Source organism: Aspergillus luchuensis, chromosome 7 (assembly GCF_016861625.1).
Source record: "Aspergillus luchuensis IFO 4308 DNA, chromosome 7, nearly complete sequence".
NCBI lineage: Eukaryota > Fungi > Ascomycota > Eurotiomycetes > Eurotiales > Aspergillaceae > Aspergillus > Aspergillus luchuensis.
Genome location: NC_054855.1, coordinates 314,198 through 333,905, shown reverse-complemented (window position 1 = coordinate 333,905; position 19,708 = coordinate 314,198). Strand labels below are relative to the sequence as shown.

Sequence of the window (19,708 nt, the reverse complement as noted above, 5' to 3'; positions counted from 1 at the left end):
GTCAGATTACCATGCGCTCTTCTCGAGCAAGCGCCCGAGATGGGATGTTGTCCGCCCGATATTGCTATGGAGAGAGGCCCGCTGCATCTGGCGCCTCCCACGCAGGCTAACAGCAGGCCGGTAACCGTAAGCCATCGGAGGGATCGAGATGATGAAATTCCAGCACGTACGTATTCGGTTTCGGTACTTGTACCTGATGGGGGGCGCCCTAAGGGTAATTTATGAGGCCGACTGGGCCAGTCCCCGTCGCATAGCCTACCGGGGAGTTCTGGGGGCGATCCCGGCGCGAGCTAAACTCCCAAGCGTTTCTATAGAACATTCTTAGTCCGTTCCCAAGTCCACCAAGAGCGATTCCATTCACCTTCCAGGCAAATTGGACTGGAGCCCGCTAGGAACCACGAGCCGGCCTAGTGCGCAGTCGATCTTGCTGATTGGAAGCTTCGATTTTAAATAACTGTAACGATGGTGTGATTCGCTCCGTGACCGGTGCCGATAGGGGGAGCAGCCCGCTCCGGGCCATCTCGACCGCTTTACGTGATCCTTTTCGTCGGAATCGCCAGGGAATTGGTCAGGGAGTGAGTAGGTGAAAAGGGAGGGGCAGAGATCCAGTATGTACACAGTAAGTCAAGTGCATGCTGCCATTGTTGTTATTGCAGGCGGTGCAGAAAGTGAGTGGGTGGAAAGCAAGCGAGTGGTCCGCTCTGACAAATCCGATCAACAGACCGCAGGTGTGGGTTTGGTTTCCTGCCCACCACAAGTGTTGCGCCTGAAAAAGTAGCTCACTGTGTTACTGAGTACTGTACAGGAAAAGTTTCGGATCATCGAAGACTATTCAATGTGCAGTGTAATTCCGGCCACTCAGAATGGTTGTTCGATGCTTATAATTAGCACCAGGCACACTCTGAAAGCGCTACGGAGAATAGTCTCAAGAGTTAACCGGCGACGACTGCCTCACCCTCATGAATCAATAGTCAGGGCACCAAGGGTATCTACCCAATCTTAAGAGAGTAAAACGCCAGTGCGGCAGTGCTGCATCATGATTTTCTGTGGCAATGGTGCGAACAATGAAAATCAAGAAAAGCACGACTAACACATTTGAATGCCTCATATTTCGTTGCCAGGAAGCGCTGATCATCGAAAAAGGACTCCCTTATTTTCTGCCAAGTTACAATTGCTTACTGACTGCCCAAGTATTCGGTGACTGACTGACGGATGGACTTGATTTGACCGAACAGAGCTGCCAATCCATTCATCCGAGACATTTTGCCCTTTTCAGCAGGCAAGTCAGATCACTATCCATTTCTTGCAGGTCAGGGCCACTGCTGCCCACTGTGGGCTATGCAATATTTCTTGTATGCTTTGCAGCGGCGAGACCTATCCATGCAGTATGGAAGAGAAGAACCAAAAATAATAATCACTATTCCACCATGACAATAAATATTGCTACCCAATCTTTTCAAAATCTCCTACTTGATGTTCTGGATCTATTTCCGAGCCTCCGACGTTGCTTTTTGTCCTCATTTTTTATGGACCTGAGCAAAACGAAGGGGAGGCGTTTTAAGTACAGAGTCTAGTCTAGTCTAGTCTAAGTTGATCTATTTCATCCTGGGCACCGGCTACCGGGCCTAATGCAATGCAAGCGCCGCGCCGCCATGTAAGCCACCTGATCCATCTGGGTTTGTTGCCACAGGAATCGCAAGCGAGAGTTCGGAAAATGAAACAGCTGAAACTGTGCTTCGTTTTGCTGTAGTTTCTGATACCAATAGGGACATTTGAAGGTTTAGAAGTTTTATCCAAAGATGATGAGAGATAAGGGTAGTGGTAGTAAATAATATACATAAATTCGACAGACAGATAAATCCAAAACCAACAAAACTCATCTAAAGAGTCGTCCTCCATCACAGACCAAGTAAAACCGAATAAATTCTCCTTCCCCTTGATCAACTACCTCATCCATTACTCACTCATCCGTGCACTACAGTAAATCTCATGCAAGGGTTCAACTCCCGAATTATTAGAATTTCTTTCCCCTTCGTTCCACCCTGCACTGCCCGAGTTCTACTATCTACTCCCGTAATCCGTTCAGCTTTGCAGATTCTATTCTTTGCATGTTGCAGGAAAACTAAGTACTTAAGTCTCTAAAACTAAAACCTACTGATCAACGGATTGGTGGGTTGTTTGAATTTATTTCATACATTTTTTTGCTTTCTCATTTATTCGATGGAATCATTGTTATTATTATTTATCCAGGATTGAATGAATGGAATGTGCAGTGAGATTTTGGTGGTTAATAGTTAGCTAAGTATCGCCTCGCTTAAGTATTATTTACATAATTGATCAATTTGTATCTTGTGTTTGGAGTGGTGGCTTAAAAGTTGGGACATACGTAGTTGTGGACACATTCACAGTATTGTGGTTATAAGTAATCCTTACCGGTTGGGCGGTGCAAGTTGCGGATGTGTGGTGTGGGCTTTAGGCAGAATGCGTGTGCTTTGTCTGTTGCCTACACCTATTGAGGATGAATTTGATTGATTGTGGCTGTGACATGTGGCTTATATCTATTATGGAGATTAGGTGGCTTTTGCGAGTGTGGCTGGCGTGCTCACCCACTCCTTGTTTTGCCAGTCGAGTGTTTGGTTGGTGAGGAGGTGGTAGTGGGCTTATCTGTGCTTAGCCCGTGTCTCTGATAGGAGTTTAAAGCAATTTCGTTTTCAAGCAAGGAGAGAGGCATGAGGGTCTGGTGCACGTTATGCTGGGTTGGTGGTGGTGGTGGTCGTGGTTACTTAGTCATGACAGGTTCTTCAGGCCCTGTAATCGGATTGTGTGACATGACGATTGCAATCATGCTGGTAGGCAGTACAATTTTATGTAGCCAGATATATACTGGGTATATAATTTAGATCCAGTAGTGTCTGGATTGATAGTATAGTAGCGCTCGCTGTGCTTCTGTCTCACACTTGATTGTATGACGGCCTTCGGACTCAATAATACGTTGGACTCAGGCATACCTCTTACTATACAATAAGACAAGGAACACTACGAAATCATGATTTGTTTCCTTTCTGAATAATTTAATAATATTTAAATTGACATAATGATTTAGGAATAAGCATCGGTGAAATTGCCATCTGATAGCAGCGACATTCCTCCTAATTCAGTCGTCTGCTCAAGCAGTACAGGAAAGTGAGTACAGGGATAATATCATATCTTTCACACTTGAGAAACTCAGTGTCCCCCATCAAGTTGTATGGTAAAGAATAATTTTTAGGATCTTGCCTATAATAATAAGGATTTCTGGGACTCTTTGTGAAACACTATATAGACTGTCACACTGGTACATGGCGGACTGCATATATTTTGAACGCTAGCTCTATTCCTGCTCTACAGGAAGGACTTTTACGCGACACGGTTATATTCTGATTACACACATTCATGGTCCTTATGTTCTCATGTGTACAATTGGCTTCAATATATGCTCCTCTCCGCGTCTGTTCAAACTCTGTTGTTGTGTACCTCAATTGATTGAGTATGAATGGAGCTCAAATATGCTTTGTGACATGGGCTAGTGCCAAGGCGTCTATTTCCGAGATATGAAAAACGTACCTTACCTTATACTCAAGTGTCACAGGCCAATGAGCAGAGGTTTTGATTGGCAGTGGCGGAATATAGAGTTTTGGAAGAGCTCTCTACTCGTCTCTTTGTTTATGGATACACTGTTGTCTGTTGCTATGATTCGTTGCCGGCTATCAGCCGTTCTTGAGGGCTACGATCTTGCATTGTATTTTCGCTATCTTTGTCGCTGCTATGGTAACAGGCGTTTCTAAAATGCCACAGTAATCTAAATATCCATCAGCTTTGACCCGCGCATGTTGAGCAAATTCAACTTCATAATCGAGTGCTCGACTTATATAGATAGCGGAAAGGAACCATGACACTTGGCCCTCATAGCAATATCAGGTGCGTCGAGGAGTTCCGTACGACTTCGTTGACAGTATTTTCTCTGACATACTCATATTGGGTGTTCAAAATTCCCATAGGAGATAGAGACACATGGCTGAATTCTCGTTGATTTTTCTGCGTATGGCTGGTTGGGGTAGACTATCAGCTATGGAAGCGTGGGTGTTTGACTATGTGCGCGCTTATGAGAACTGCGAGGTATTTGTTTAAGACGTATGAGACAGTCCATGCTACTACCCTAATAATAATGTACATTGTATCAAAATATATTGTATTATCTATGCAGAATGAGGGTCTGTGACGTCTCGCAGTACTAGTAAGTATGTCTTATATGCCGGTACTTAGCAATAACAGACGGCATATAACTATATATTTACCGAAGAGCCTCGTCATGTCTCAGAACCCGGTCCTAAAGGCCATACTATCTCAATAACTCAAAGACTTAGCAGTCATAGGCATTGATCTGACTGCAAAGCAAAATTATAATCTCACAATGGACTAATTGGGGGCATATTCCGAGTCTGACTTGATAATGAAAGAATGATGAGTATTTTTATCACTAATCGGGCTTCGTTTGCAGTCATCCGTAAGCGCATCGCCCTAGATACCATTGTTTTCTTTCAAGGCTTGTTTCACCAAATAGTCGTTGTCCGTTGCTGATGGCCATTGTTATCTGCACAGTACTGTCAGTTTGGCTTATATTAGAAGAGCAAACCTCTCGATGCTCTCGCATAATCTTTGGTATAACGAAGTCATTGTTTGTTAGGAGGTGCGTTGATGCCCACTTTCTAGGGATTATAACGACTGATAGCCAGCAGCTGTGGTATTTGACAGAACATGGCTTTAGCTGTTTTTGGCTTGGAGTAGCAATGTCCTGAAGATCTGTGTATATATTGCAACAACATTACTACCAACTAAGTTGCAGAGTTTGCATCCCACGAAATTTGAATCCGTATATGTGCGGATACAGCCATCCACAAGCACACCACAAATACTGCAAGACTGAATAACCAGATCGTATATTATTTCTGTAAGGAGCGTCCTAAACTGAACTATCATATATAACATCCCTTTATATCATCCTCCACCATAAGCAATCACAAACATCCCCCCAAGATCCAATATCAGATAACCAACGGAGGTATCCTAGAGATGTTAATAGCTTCATCTCATCAATATATAAACTCATTTCTCATGAACATGACCGTCCATGCGATTTCTTCAATCACTAATCCTTCCATCTCAAACCACACCCAAGTACCCCATACCCATGGCCAACATCACCGCCACAGATGAGAGCCCGGGAACGCTCACCCCAGCAGCTCCATTAACACCACCAGTAGAAGAGGCAGCAGCAGCAGAACCACCGGTCGAAGCCGCAGAGCCAGTACCAGTAGCCCCGGCACCAGAGCCAGTAGCGGTAGCAGTAGCACTCGTGCTGTTCACAGACTGAAGGGCAGAAGTAGCGGCCGCTGCGTTCCAGGTTGTCGTGGACAGAGAGCAGGAGGTGAGAATGTCGTAGGCGTCTGTTATAGTTAGCATATTACTCTTCATTTCTATACGAAGCTTGTATGAAAATGGCAAACCTACCATTATCATGCGCATCATGGTCATCGTCATGGTCATGCTCTCTGCGATAATTGGCAATGCAGGCCTCGCACAATGGCAGAAGAGTAGGTGCCTCGACCCAGTTGCAGATGCAGTTGAGCTCGGCGCGGTCGTTGTCGTTGTACCGGTGGTCGCAGCCCTGGGTTATGCCTACGACGGGACCGCAGACGGACCAGCACCGGTCGGGGACATCGTCAGAGTCGAGGTCGTTGTCGGCGCGGACGAGAGAAGTAAAGAGGAGGGTGGTGGTGATGGAGAGGAGGGCTGGGATGAGGTGAAAGTGCATTTTCGATTGCTTTTGCTTTCGCTTTTGCTGCTGTTCGTGGTGTCGTTCCTGTGGTGGTGATTGGGAAGCTTTAGAGAAAAGGCCGCGTTGAGTAGTAGTAGTGATAATTGAAGTGTGATGATGGTTCGTTCTCGAAGGAATTGATGTTGATGATGATATATCGATGTTGGATGGATATTGCTTCTTATTTATACCTTGTTTCTCTGTATACCACTACCTACTTTGTTTCTATATTTGTTTTTCCTGTACTACTAGTCGGGGTAGGTGACATGCTGCTAGGAGAAAAATCATATGCACAACAACTCCTCAATGCAATATCGGAAACAACTGTCCTCCCTACATTCGTGAGGTCTTCCCACCCCCAGCTTGCCTGATTCGGCACGAGAGAGAGGTGAAAGTAAGGATCAGTAGCTCGGGTATATGCACTTCGGTCATGCCAAGCTGCGGGAGGACCCTGATCATCTCTGATAACACCAATCTGGGAGATGAGAACGAAGTTGCCTGGAAGTTAGTCTGAATTTGGTGTTGCTGAATGGCTGTATAGTTTGATAGTGTCAGGGCACCGCCACGGTGGGGTAGCCCGATATGCCGTTGCAGTTAGAGTCCTTAGGTGTGGGTCGCGATAGTTTAATAGTAGGCGAGTTGTGGAGTGGGTTGATTGATTGATCGGAATGATTCCCAGGGTTACATGGAATGTTGTTGGGGGCTGCTGGTGTAGTGCTGTTTTTGCATAGAGTCAAGGGAGGTTTCTACTGCAGTCAAGTATGGGATAAAGGTATGATGTCATCTGTGAGACTGTCACTCGGGGCTCTTCTGGAACCAACGAGGAACTCATCTGCCGGAGTTCTCCATCAGCTGGCATGACACTGCATGGAAATTTGTCTCGAATGAAATGGTTCAATGCTCAAATTTGGGGAAAGCCCAGGTACACAGTACAAGCTGGTCCTTCTCCACCCGCGGGTTAAGTTCTAGTATCGGATGGATGCACTGCCTCCCCGCTATATTTAGTTCCTGCACAGGTTATAGAAACATCACACCTGCATCTGCCACTTAAAGCTCGGATAATGATGCTGCCTGTGTGCAAACGTGAGGGACCGGAACAAAGCTGCTACCACTAGTCAATCTTTGCTGCAGGCCACCGCTATCATACACACACCCAGATACCTATGTTTGCAAAATCTTGTCGGTATCAGCACAGTAGGTCCCTGGAGTTAGGTCATCATGAAGTCAGGTGCTCGCACCTTGGATGACCCGATCGGAGTTAACCGCTATTTCTTCCTGCATCCGCTCATCCGCAGGCATCATGACAAGACATCTCGGCTACAACCCTGCATATCATCCAATCCATTGAATTGATCGACCTCACTATGGCTCGCGCTGCAATGACCAAACTCTCCTGGGAGAGTCACGTCCTCCGTCCCGTGCAAAACGCACCTCCCGCCATCATTCCCACATTAATCTACGGTACCGCTTGGAAGAAAGACCAGACCGCCGATTTGGTTCACCAGGCGCTCGGGGCTGGTTTCCGCGCCGTGGACACTGCTGCCCAACCCAAACATTATCGCGAGGACTTGGTCGGGGAAGGTATACGCAGGGCCCTCCAGGACGGCTACGTCCGACGAGAAGATCTTCATGTCAGTGGTCAATCCACAACAAAACCCAAAATTAGAAATTCTCCATTGCATTTCGTGTCTGCCTGTTGCTAATTCATGTCAGGTCCAAACCAAATTCACGTCCGTCAATGGCCAGAGTCCGGATAATATGCCGTATGACCCCAAGGCCTCCGTGACTGATCAGGTCCATGCGTCTATCAAGTCGTCGCTGCATAATCTCCGGCCGTCAGGCACGGCAGATAGTGTGAACGACGCATACATTGACATGCTCATTCTGCATTCACCGCTGCCGACGATGTCTCAGACATTGGAGGCTTGGTCCGCGGTTGAGAGCTATGTTCCTCACCAGATCCGTAGCCTGGGTATATCCAACACGACTCTGTCCATCTTGAAGGAGCTGTTTGGCCAAGCAAGGGTAAAGCCTGCGGTGGTTCAGAACCGATTCTATGCCGACACGCAATACGATGTTCCCTTGAGGGCCTTTTGCCGGGAGAACCAAATCATTTACCAGAGCTTCTGGACGCTATCGGCAAATCCAGATTTAATTCGCTCGGATGCTGTTCAGCTGCTTGCCCACGAAGCAGATATCTCGCCAGCTGCAGCACTTTACTGTCTTGTTCTAGGACTGGGACACACTACGGTGTTGGACGGTACAACCAAGCGCCATCATATGGAGGAAGACTTGGCTGCCCTGCAGAAGATCGAGCGGTTTACGGAGGATCAGCCAGACCTGTGGCAGAGAATACTGAAACGCTTCCGGCAGTTAACTGGTGACCAGATGCTGGAATAGACTGATTCTCTTGATGGTGAAGTCTTTGATTGCTTTCATTCTGTACATCTGTGCTTGGCTTTCTGCAGCCCCTAGATGTTCGGCTAGGGAAATATTTGAAGCGTCAGAAATCGATAGAAGCATCGTGAAACCTCTGGAAGGAAAACAGGTTTTGGATCAGGCCGTCCGAAGAAATGGGCGGGTGGTGATTGGACAATGGGGCAGTGGGGAGCTTGCCGTCCCAAAGGGAGCCAACCTCACTAGCAAGTACTTAGTAGAGGTCATAACAGTAGCGTGGTCAGCAGCGATGGTTGCCATTGACGATGATTGCTGCCCGTAAGTGAGAACAAAGTCTTTGACGCCCAGGAGGGATACTAGAGTGAATAACAACGGAAAACTGCGAATCGCGACTGAGACGCCCTCGTCCACGTGCCGTACGCTGAGTCAGCCATTGGCCAATCACGACTCACCGCCGAGGTTTGAGATCATCACCGCCCGCCAAGCATCTCGAGTTCCCGAGTTTGCTGGCGGTGACCAGACGCCGTTGCCTGTCCTGAGCCCCCCTCAGATCCAACTCCATCGCTTCATCCCGTTCTCCGTCGCGCCCATTCTTCTTCACCTCCCGTGGTGGAAGGCTTTGTTTCTTCTGCGCTTTGTGCCTGCCTTTGTTGCGCCGGCTCGGTTGTATCTATCAACCCACCTTCGGCTCCAGAGCCTTCCCGTGTTAAATAGGCTCTGTCGAAACTCCATCGCCAGCCTCGATTCGCCCAAGTAATTCGGATTCAGCGACTGCATCGCATCCAGACGCATATTTTCGGTTCGATATAGAATTGCCGTCTTCGCAGATTGCCTGACGCCCGCCTTACATTCGATTCTTGCTACTACGCCTAGCGTCTGCGGCGGCGCCGTCGCGTCTCCGCCATTGACACTTGCGCCTGCAGTCCCACGCTCTCTCCGCTGCTGAGCGCTCTTCATCCTTCTGAGTGCCATCGCCCTGGACGTCTCTCTGAGAATCACGACGTTGATGACAAGTTCCCCTCCTCATAATCGGATTGCCCGTGCCAACTAAGGCCTTCCGCTCACCCCGCCATTTACCCGACCGACTAAGTACTTCTCTCGTCTCTCGCCCAATCGCCGTTATTCTTCCTTCCCTCCTAGTGGACGACCCTAGGCCATCGTATACGCGAATTCACTCGCCCCTTAGAACGTCTTTGCTCTTTACCGACCGTTGGTTTCATCGCCTGTGATGAGTCCTCAAGGAATTACCCGCAAGAGACCTGCGCCTGGCACATCCCCGATCGTCCATCCTCAGCTGGGCCCATTATCCAATTACCCTCAGAACCCCGGGAACCAACTCTCCAACGACCAGTTTCTGCAATGGGGTCAGACCTCCTCGAACGTGTCCAGTCCCTCCTTCCCTGATTCCAACCCCTACAGCGCTGCTGCCTACACATCCAGCCCGGACGTGCCTGCGGCCAACGTTACTGCTGCTGCTCCGGGGCAGCTTGCGCGTCGTCAAACCCCAACTCAACTAGTGAATCGCGGTCGAGGATATGAACAAACACCACCGTTCTCCGATCATAGCACTGGGACTGGAGAAAATGGGGGATGGGGGGAGAGTCTGGAGGACCTATACAAGCGCGCGATGGTTGCGAAGAGGGAGGCGCAGGCCAAGCGGAAGCAGATCCCTCCATTTGTGCAAAAGCTGAGCAGGTAGGTCGACAGACTGACAGGAACGAATGAACGAATACTAACTGCAGTGTAGTTTTCTGGACGAGTCGAAGAACACTGAACTTATCCGATGGTCTGATGATGGAAACTCTTTCATCGTGATGGACGAAGATGAGTTTGCAAAGACCCTCATTCCGGAGCTGTTCAAACACAACAACTACGCCTCTTTTGTTCGCCAGCTAAATATGTACGGCTTTCACAAGAAGGTTGGGCTGTCGGACAATTCGATGCGTGCTAGCGAGCGGAAGAACAAGAGCCCGAGCGAATACGCCAACCCCTACTTCAAGCGGGGCCATCCTGACCTGCTATGGTTGATTCAGAAGCCTAAGAACACGGCGGGCCAGGGTAGCAAGTCTGGGAAAGCAAATGTGCGTGTGAAGACCGAGGAAGCGGAGGACCAGGACCACGACGACTACGGGGATGATGGCATTGGATCTCGAGATGATCGTGCGCGCAACCGCCAATTGTCCCTCATCACGAACAATGTCATGCCCAAAGACCAACTGGCAGGCGTGTATCGAGAATTGCAAGCTATTCGGCAGCAACAACAGATCATTTCCAACACCATCAGCAAACTACGGCGCGAGCACGAGCAACTGTACGCGCAGGCGGCCAACTTCCAGGAGCAGCATACGCGGCACGAGAACTCGATAAATGCTATCCTCACTTTCCTAGCAACTGTCTACAACCGCAGTCTGCAAGGACAGGAGGGACCGCAGAATCTGGCGAACTCGTTCGCGGGAGCTATTTCCCAAGATCAAGGTAACGTCGTCGACATGGGGGACGATTATACGCTGAGCACCTTGGGTGCGTCCAATCTGAATAGCCCTGGTGGACAACGGTCAATGAAGAAGCAACCCCTCTTGCTGAAAGCCCCCCCGGGGGCTGACCGGCAGAGCCGTGCGACAACATTGTCCCCTGCTGCCACCGCCTATGACCGCTCACAACCGCGTGGCCATGGCCGGCAGCCGAGTGCGTCGCAACCCGGCCATGTCGAGGAGGTGTTTGACACAAGCCCGCAGCAAAAGGAGACGGCGGTGCCAGCGAATCAACAGTTCCCACAACGGGACATTATGTCGGTAATTCAGAACTCCAATGCACGCAACGGCATGCCAACGACGTTCGCCGACTTCCCTAATGTGCTGTCATCCCTCGAAACATCCGGTGGAAACTCGCCACTCACCCCCAACCAGCGTGCAGATATGCTCCGTCTCATGGCCAACGAGAGCAATTCCAGCGGCACCAGCCTGCCGGCGTCTCAAAATAACGCGCTGATGACCCCGACGCCACCGCCGATGCCACACAACTACTCGGAGCGGCTGGCCAATACCCGCGCGGAGATCGACAACCTGGTGAAGATGCAAGCGGAGCAAGACCGTTCCGTGCAGAACCTGACCAACCTGCTTCAACCCTTGAGCCCTACGGGCACCATCCCTGGCATTGGCACTGATGGCAGCGTCCCCCCTCCCCCACTAAACCTTGATGAGATCTTCACCAACGACTACTTCACGGACATTGGAGACCTCGAACATAATAAAAACAGCTTAGACTTCGGCGACTCGTCGCACTCGGTGCCGGTCACAACATCAGCCGACCCAACGGCGACGACCGGTCCCGAGGACGGCGTGATCAAGGATGCCACCGAGCTGTTCGATTTCGACCAGATCCCAGCAGAGGGTGATATCTTCAGCGGAGCCAACCCGCAGTCGACGGCCGGGTACTACAACGGATATGACGGCAGCGGTTATGGAACCAACGCAATGAGCTCGGGGGTCGGCGCGGATGCGCAAATCCCCATCAACCACGAGACAAATCGCATCGAGGCACTTCCAGACAGCGAGAGCACCAGCCCGGCCAACACGGTGGATGATGGCTTGCAGTATGGCGGGTCCGAAACTAACGATTCTCAGGGAGGTAAGGGCAATGGCGGCGGCGCGAAGCGGCGCAAGAAGGCTTGATTTTTTTTTATTATTTTCATTCTGCTTGATGACATTACTAACGGGGCTGTGTGTCTGCGGAAGGCAATATCAAGAGCCAACCTTGGAACTGCGTTTACGAATAAAAGCTTAAACTTTACATACCTTGTCTTGCTGCCTTTTTTTTCTTTAATCGAGCTGATCTGATAATCAGGTATATCGCTGCATATATTCCCCATACCCTTGCCCTTCTTCTCCCCTACCCACCTACCCCTTCTTCCCCTTGAACTCGTCAATCCCTTGATGTCTCTTTCCCTTCTTCTCTCGCCTGCCTGATTTCAAACAACAGATCAAGACATCACATCACAGTTCGGTTGACTGACTGACTGACTGATTGAATGAATGATTGAAATTCACGCTTCTCTTCATTGACTGACGGCCTCACAAAAGACGAAAAAAGCAATCATACATACATACCCTTATCAAACACACTATTCCCCTTACGCAATTCCCCTTCGCCTAATTATCTGGTTTCATTTATCTTATACATTCCTCTTCCCTCCCGTACACGAAAGAATGCTTCTACACATACCACGATTCTAATGATAGCGGCGCACGTTTTGTTTCATAGTATGAATTAAATAAAATGACATTAGGTTCTTCTCCTCTCTTGCTCCTTCTTGCTTCGCTTTTTCCCGCTGGTTAGGGTTGAATCTCGTTGTGTCCTGTCTACACATTGCTGGCTTGTTACTGATGGTAGTTGTGGATTAATGAGTTGTATTGACGTTTATCCTCTCGGTCGATTCCGATATACCATGTAGAAGTAGTATAGGATATAGTATAGTATGTATGCTACACATCAATTGATCAATATCAACGAGAGAAAAATTTACTTCCTCCCCTTCTCCCACTCCAAATCTCCCACCCTCCCTCTCTTCCTATCCCTCTCACGATCCCGTTCCATCATCCCCCTCTTCTTCCTCCCAGACCCGGACCCGGACGCAACAATATCCTTCTCCTTCTCCCGCGGATCAATCACCATCAAGCTATCCACGTCGTCCGGATGCTCCTTCTTCCATTTCAGATCCTTGCCCAGTGTATCTTTCCCGAAGCGGAGCTGGTGCGTTAACCAGCCTTGGTCTGTGTCGTCGCCTAATTGGTTGTCTTCATTGCCTTCGGCGGCATCTGTGCCGGCTGCGTTGTTGTCAGACCAGGATTTGCATGATTGGCAGTTCACGATGAAGTGGAGGTCGCAGAGCTGGGATTCTTCGTCTTCGTCGTCTTCTTCCTTTTCTTTCTGGGGTTTGGGTTGGGACTGTTTGCTCGTCGTAGTGGTGGTGGTGGTGGTGGTGGGGGCAGATTCGGCGTTTTCGAGCTTCGCTTTGAAGGCATTGAACATCTTCAGTGCGGCGTTGTCGCTGGTGCTAGAGAAGCCCGTTATCCCGTTGCTGGCGCTGGTACTTGCTGAGGATCCTGGTGGTGGGCGTCTGCGGCCGCGGATGGCTGTTTGAGGGATCATGGCTTCCAAGGCGGTTTTCTTGCGTCCTGTATCTGATTCCGTGGTTACGGTGCGGCGCATGGAGGCTTTTAGGGACTCAATCTCGGCGTTGGTTCGCTCGAGCTTGGACTTTTGTGCTGGCCGTTCTTCCGGGGTAGGAGAGCGCTCAGGAGACTCTGGATCGCGCAGAGGAAGTTGCGTCGCTGGGTCGGGACTCTTGGGTCGGTCGATGGGTGGAGGGGTGGGCGATGCGCGCTTGCGCGGTGGTGGTGAGGGTGACGCCTTCCTTGCCTTGGGCTTCTTCTCTGCTGGCGCATCCCCGTTCCCAGCTGTAGTATCCGTCACCAGCGCAGCATTATATTTCGGCTTCGCCGGCCTGACAGGCATCTCCTCACCCTCTTCGCCTTCATCATCACCAAAGCTGAGCAGCGTCTTCCCTCCCTTCGCCTTTCCCTTCTTCTTCGCCTGCGCTGCCTTCTTCCCGCCCTTCACTTCAGCAGTCGCAGTCGCAGAACTTCTCGCCGTCAAATCCCTCTTCACAATCTTCCCCTCCAACGGCCCCAACTCTCCCACCTCACACCCGGTAACCCTAATGGGATAAACTGGCCTCTCGGTCCCCTCGACCACCTCCCCCTCCGCAATTTTCAACACATTATAGATACTATCTCCCTCGATCCTCCCAAACAACGTACACTGCCCATTCAACTCTCGACTCGCATCTCCCAATGTAATGAAGAACTGACTCCCGTAGCTCCCGTCCTCGGCTTTCGCCATCCCAACCAATCCACGCCGATTGAATCGTAACCGGCTGTGCAGTTCATCGCGCAGGACTACTTTCTCGTTCGGATCGCGCGCTGTCGGGTCGTATTCGAATTCGGGTTCCTCGTAGATGCTTGTTCCGCCTGAGCCGGTACCGGTTGGGTCGCCGCCTTGGAGAATGAAGTTGGGGACGATTCGGTGGAAGATTGTCCCTGTGTAGTAGTTGTCTTGGATGTGTTGGAGGAAGTTGCGGCATGTTAGGGGCGTTTGAGAGGCGAAGAGCGCGATGTGTAAGGGTCCCAGGGTTGTGTGCAGGGTTGCGGAGGCGGTGGCGGTGGGTTCGGTGTTGTAGTGTGTCGACATTTTGGTTCAAGAGCGCACGGAGGCGTGCAGGTGTGAGGGTGGTAGTTGTTTGGTGGTAGAGATAAGTGGCAGCTGGAGCTGCGCGTTTGGGGAGGTCCGTGTAGGTAGGTGGATAGGTGGTAGTAGTTGAATTGATAGGGTTAATTCAATTCATTAAATTCTTTAAGTAGGAGGTGACGACCCGAAGTAGGGTCCGTGGTGCGAGGGAGCGCGTGCGGAGGTGAAGTCGGAGATGAAGTTGAAGCAGTTGGAAATTTGCGTGGGTCACGCACGTCATGTCGCGCCGGCGCGGCGGTAGTATTAATAGCGTAGCTCCCTTCCGCTTGATCTACTCTACAACAAACCCCCTACTTTCTACCACTGTTGCTGCTGCTGACTCTCAATGTGAGCATAACTGACTATATTAAATCTAGTATCACTAGTTCATTACGGAGCTATATCGTTGAAAAATCACAACCCATAAACATCCTCAAAACACTTGGCCGTATCAGGACAACTAACACCAGTCAGCAAACACATCACCCCAAGCATGGACGAAGATGAACTCGACTTACTATACAGCCTCCCTCCCAAAAATAACATGCCACAATGACCCCATCACCTGCTCAATCTCCTCATCCTTCAACTTCGTCTCCATCACCCACTGCTGATACCTCATATACTCCTCCCTGGGCCGCTTGTGCACCTGCTCCCTCGACACCGCAAACTGTCCACAATACGGCGTCGCAATCTTCTCCGGCACATCAGTGCTATTGAAGACCGTCTTCCAGATGACCGGATACTCCTGTTCAATCGTTGTGACTTGCGCACTAGTCTCGTTGGCATCGGAAACCGGACGGATCACGTTCCCGCACTGGTCATTTGAACTGGAACCAGAACTACTGGTAGTAGTACAGCGGAGGTTAGCGAACCCATTCTTCTGCACAAATTCGCGTCGGAGAAAAGTAACGGCTGCCACGTTCCCGTAGTCGCGGAACTCGGTGTGACCTGGTTTGCGGTGGTTGTGCAGGAACACAATCGTCGCGGGCAGATGGTGGTAGTGGTCGATGATGTATTGGAGATAGACGGTGCTGGCTTTGCCTTTGTTTTTGGGGATGCTGAGGGGGTGGCGCCGGTCGTCGCGCGTGTAGATTGCGTGGCGCCAGCTGGAATTGTCAGTGGTGATACAAGAAGGTATGGATGAAGTGTAGGGGGGTGAGCGCTCACTCAGGCAATTCATTGATGAGCCAGTCAGGTCTTTCGAACTTGAGTCGCCCGACGACAATGACGCCGTCAATCGGTGTTTGCGTCGTGTCCAGCATATTGTCGATGGCCCATTGAGGGGATGCAGTATCCTTCTGGTACGACGGGAGGAGGTCCGTTATCGAAGGACGCTTCTTCCTACCGACTGATGGGGAGGGCGTGGCTGAAGGCGTGAGCGAGATGTCTGCAATATCCGGCTGTATAGACTGCGTAGGTTTGCTAGATTGATATTCATCCTCCAGAGGATTTGTTTCGGGGATAACCTCCTGCTGTTGCTGGACTGCGCTCACTTGCGATCCGACCCAGAGCACAGTGAGGACCAACAGAGCGGCCATCGTTAAGCGGATAAGGACCTGCATGGTCGAGTGGATGCTGGGCCTGTAAGGCTGGCTGCGGGTGTCGCGTTCGCGGGCTGGAGAGCGCACCGGAGTCCCTCATGGAGAACAATTGTAGATGTCTCTGGAGTGGTAGTCGTAAGGAGAGATGAGTGTCTCGTCATCGAAGAAACTTTGCGATTGTATCCAGAACAGCCGAGGTCATGATGTAACGGCTTAGGTGTCGCGATGGCGGGCCTCCCCGTGGTGGAACCAAGAAGTGCATCCATCCATGGTTCAGGGTGTTCGTCGCATCCAGGCCTCGACCCAATTTTTGGTGCAATCTACTTTGAAGATGTGGTTGCCGGAAATGAACCGGTCAAGCTATTGACAGAGAGTCAGAGGTGGAAGAGGAATTAGCTACGAGGAATATTTGGTGCGGCGCAAAATATCGGAATGACGGCAGCGTCAACTTGGTAGAATATCATAAAGACTGTAGTGCTAATGTAGGCTCATTATAACTCGGACCAGGATCCTGCTACGAAGCCAGCTATTGGTGGAAAAGTAGCATAAGACTGGAAGTCACGATGCTCCAGCCATCATAAAAATCATCACTCATCCAAACTCATCAAGAATACATGCTCACTGCTTTTGGTCTCTCCTAAGAGGTCTTGTCTTCCTCGTCGGCAGCTGCGTTCTGTGCAACTGCGCCTTTCTTGGTAATGCGGAATCCTCCCACGAGAAGGAGGAGCGCCTCTGCACCAAGAATGACCGCCAAAGTTACCATTGCACCGATAACACCCGCTACCGGCCGGGAGATACCACTGCTTGACTTCTGCTGAGGCGTAGAAGTAGAGGTAGTGTTGGAGCTGGTCGAGTAAGACGCACATTGACCATCGGTGTTACCACATGCCTGGCACCACTGCGACTGCGATGTGACGGCAATCTTCGTGCTCAGACGCTCAAAGTCGGACCAGGGAATGGTGGCACTTGACCGGCCGTAAAGTGGGTACTCAGTAGGGCTATCGTTCTTTGACTCATTGAGTGTCCCATTATGGAAGACGAATCGCACACTGATGTCGGAAGTGGAAGGAAATTCACTTGAAGTTGAGTTCGTCACCAGTTCCCATGCCATAGAGGAAGCATAGTCAGGAATTCCAGTGAAGTTGACATCCGCAGCAGGGAGTTGTGCCAGACCAAAGTAGGAGAGGAAGGTGCCGTAGGAGCCGAACTGAATATTCAGCTTGGTTTTTCCCTTGGATGTAATCGTCTTGTTCAAGCCCTGGAGAACGTCACCTGCCAGCATGGCACCTGCTACGGCACGGACGGGCTCAGACGAGTTGTAAGCTAGGTTGTATTGTTCAATGTTAGCCAGCAGGAAGGCCTGGTGGAGCTGCTCTGCTGTTGGGACATTGGTGGTATTGTGAATGGAACCGACATTGAGATAGTCAAAAATGGTGTAGGCATTCTTGAAGCTCATTGCAGATTCGGAGAAGGCACTGTTCAATAGCGACGAAAGCGATTGATAGAAATCGGTGGTAGAATTAAGAAGTGAATTATACAATGACGAGCTGTAGTAGTTGTTGCTGCTGACTTCCGCATTCTGGCAATTGGTCGCACTCTGCAGCCAGGTGGTGTCCTCGCTGTTTGATCCCGAGTCTGTCATGGATAGGGGGATCAGCTGGTACCCATCCAGGGGAGAGTCGACGACTGTTCCATCAGCCAAGGTCTCGTTGGCTGACGAGCCGACAGGCGGATAGACTCCTTGCAAAAATCCTGTGGCAGAATTTTGCAGCACATCGTCAGAGGGGGTGGAGGCACTGATCTGGCTCAGCTTGACGATGTTTTCACTGATATTCTGGATCTGCAGAGAGGAGTCCGAATCGATGTAACGGCTCCGCCAGTAGGTACCAGTGGTATAGACCTCACGGTAACCCAGATCGGTCAACTCCGTGTCCTTCAGCACCTTAGCCGTGCGGTCTCCATGCCGAGCAAAGATGTAAGCACCTAGCACCTTCTCAGCAGACGCTGGAAGGGCCAGAGACATGGCCATCAAGGCCAGACAGAGACCAGAAGATTGCGAAGAAGTGCGCATGATGAGCCAAGCGTGGTGTCGCTGGGAGGAGAAGTGAGGGGAAGTAGCAGACTACCTATAAAGGGCGTAAAGACATGCATGCATGGGGGGTTGCAGAAGAACCCCCGCGGAGAAGGTTCTTATCATGATGACTCGTCCACGGCGGGGTCCGCGAGAGTGTTTCCCGGAAAGGCAGGATTGGAGAGGGAAAGAAGGGCCGACAGGGTTGAGCCAGTCTAGACCCGGAGGCAGATGGAGGCACTCCGTGGGCGAATCGTTGGGCTGGTTGGCTTGGATAGCCCGCCTTGGCTGTAGCCGGTCTCTTGGCTGTCACGAAGAGTCAACAAAAGAGACATTAAAGGTAATTAAGTTTAATAAGTGAAATAGCATACTCTAGATAAGCGATAGTATATGACAAGATGGGTATCGGGATAAAAAGTCAATGGATATCTGAGAGGTGTTGTTGGGGACTCATTCTTTCCCCAGACCCTGAGCTGTTCTCAAATGCCGAGGAGAAGCAAAACAGGGCTCTTCCCCACTTTTGACTTTTGGAGTCCCTGCAGTATAGGGCGGAGATGTTGACCAATGATTTCAACGCTTGCAAAATACCGAAGATTCCGAGTGCCATCACATGACTACCGTGGTATGATATTGCTCTGCCACTTATTATTACGCATAATTTATTTCACATGTCTTTCCTGGCCCTAAAACCTGAGTGCTCTTATTTCACTCTTCTATGATCTATGTTCCCTATCCTCATTAACACTCATGTTTCTTTGCCAGATTGCAGACACCGAAGACCTATATCAAGTGAATACTGATTATTGTGGTGTGTTGGATGATATCGCTTTTGCTGGCATATTTTACTGGGCGAGGACCAACACATCAGATGCAACGAGGTGGGAAGATAACTGTTACAGCAGAATCGCGGATGAAATCACCTACGCATCTGATGCACAAGGGTACTCCCGGGTGCAACCGCGGGAGTAGATCTGCTTGAGGATATGGTAATCAATCCCAAAACATTAATCTTTAGTTAGTATCCAGGTAGATCATGCTTCTCCGCTACCCTGTGGCACCTGAAGCACCCCTTCTATATGCGCCGAATTGGGAGTTGCGCAGCTCTCCATACCATGGACCAAAGCATTACTATCGACCTGGTCACTGCGACTATAGCGTGTGCCGAGCACCAGGATCTATACAGTCGGAACCTATGGAGGCATGCTTCAACACCTTTAGCCGTTCCGACAAACTTGAAATCTTCATCCTCATTTTTGCGTTATATCTGCTTCTCATCACCCTGGGGGATTCATACGGGAAAATAACTACTATGGATATTGGCGATCTCTTCCACTGCCCCACAGCGTGGGATATTATCCTATGGGAAGCTCGGAAAATAGCCCGGAAAAGCATCCGGATACTCTACTACTTTTCCGACAACGGCATTATTTATACGCGATCTATATTCTTCCTTCTCGAAGAATTGTAACCTCAAAATAGATGATAGTTATATTATTACTACCTTCGCATAGTTGCTCAAACATACACTTCCTACCGTTCGCACTCTCATTTATTGTG

General features: G+C 50.0%; 8 protein-coding genes across 8 annotated transcripts; 4 read left to right on the top strand and 4 right to left on the bottom strand.

The window, feature by feature from the left end:
• Positions 1-5,199: 5,199 nt before the first annotated feature.
• On the bottom strand, positions 5,200-5,851 carry AKAW2_70144S (putative GPI anchored protein; the record flags this gene model as incomplete). Its single annotated transcript, XM_041682693.1, has 2 exons — positions 5,200-5,483; positions 5,548-5,851. The coding sequence occupies 2 exons, from the start codon at positions 5,849-5,851 to the stop codon at positions 5,200-5,202; spliced, it is 588 nt and encodes a 195-aa protein (XP_041547028.1).
• A 1,367-nt stretch (positions 5,852-7,218) lies between these two features.
• Positions 7,219-8,254, top strand: AKAW2_70143A (putative aldo-keto reductase (AKR); the record flags this gene model as incomplete). Its single annotated transcript, XM_041682692.1, has 2 exons — positions 7,219-7,485; positions 7,568-8,254. The coding sequence occupies 2 exons, from the start codon at positions 7,219-7,221 to the stop codon at positions 8,252-8,254; spliced, it is 954 nt and encodes a 317-aa protein (XP_041547027.1).
• Positions 8,255-8,267: 13 nt separating this feature from the next.
• Positions 8,268-8,573, top strand: AKAW2_70142A (uncharacterized protein; the record flags this gene model as incomplete). The annotated part of the gene is made up of 1 exon (XM_041682691.1): positions 8,268-8,573. The coding sequence occupies one exon, from the start codon at positions 8,268-8,270 to the stop codon at positions 8,571-8,573; it is 306 nt and encodes a 101-aa protein (XP_041547026.1).
• A 906-nt stretch (positions 8,574-9,479) lies between these two features.
• On the top strand, positions 9,480-11,922 carry HSF1 (heat shock factor family protein; the record flags this gene model as incomplete). Its single annotated transcript, XM_041682690.1, has 2 exons — positions 9,480-9,946; positions 9,999-11,922. The coding sequence occupies 2 exons, from the start codon at positions 9,480-9,482 to the stop codon at positions 11,920-11,922; spliced, it is 2,391 nt and encodes a 796-aa protein (XP_041547025.1).
• Positions 11,923-12,769: 847 nt separating this feature from the next.
• cwc27 (putative peptidyl-prolyl cis-trans isomerase) lies at positions 12,770-14,500 on the bottom strand (the record flags this gene model as incomplete). Its single annotated transcript, XM_041682688.1, has 1 exon — positions 12,770-14,500. One exon carries the CDS (start codon positions 14,498-14,500, stop codon positions 12,770-12,772), a length of 1,731 nt encoding a protein of 576 aa, XP_041547024.1.
• Positions 14,501-14,950: 450 nt separating this feature from the next.
• AKAW2_70139S (DUF3431 domain-containing protein) lies at positions 14,951-16,101 on the bottom strand (the record flags this gene model as incomplete). Its single annotated transcript, XM_041682687.1, has 3 exons — positions 14,951-14,996; positions 15,055-15,645; positions 15,707-16,101. 3 exons carry the CDS (start codon positions 16,099-16,101, stop codon positions 14,951-14,953), a joined length of 1,032 nt encoding a protein of 343 aa, XP_041547023.1.
• Positions 16,102-16,717: 616 nt separating this feature from the next.
• AKAW2_70138S (uncharacterized protein) lies at positions 16,718-18,151 on the bottom strand (the record flags this gene model as incomplete). Its single annotated transcript, XM_041682686.1, has 1 exon — positions 16,718-18,151. One exon carries the CDS (start codon positions 18,149-18,151, stop codon positions 16,718-16,720), a length of 1,434 nt encoding a protein of 477 aa, XP_041547022.1.
• A 1,033-nt stretch (positions 18,152-19,184) lies between these two features.
• Positions 19,185-19,619, top strand: AKAW2_70137A (uncharacterized protein; the record flags this gene model as incomplete). The annotated part of the gene is made up of 1 exon (XM_041682685.1): positions 19,185-19,619. One exon carries the CDS (start codon positions 19,185-19,187, stop codon positions 19,617-19,619), a length of 435 nt encoding a protein of 144 aa, XP_041547021.1.
• Between the last annotated feature and the right edge of the window lie 89 nt (positions 19,620-19,708).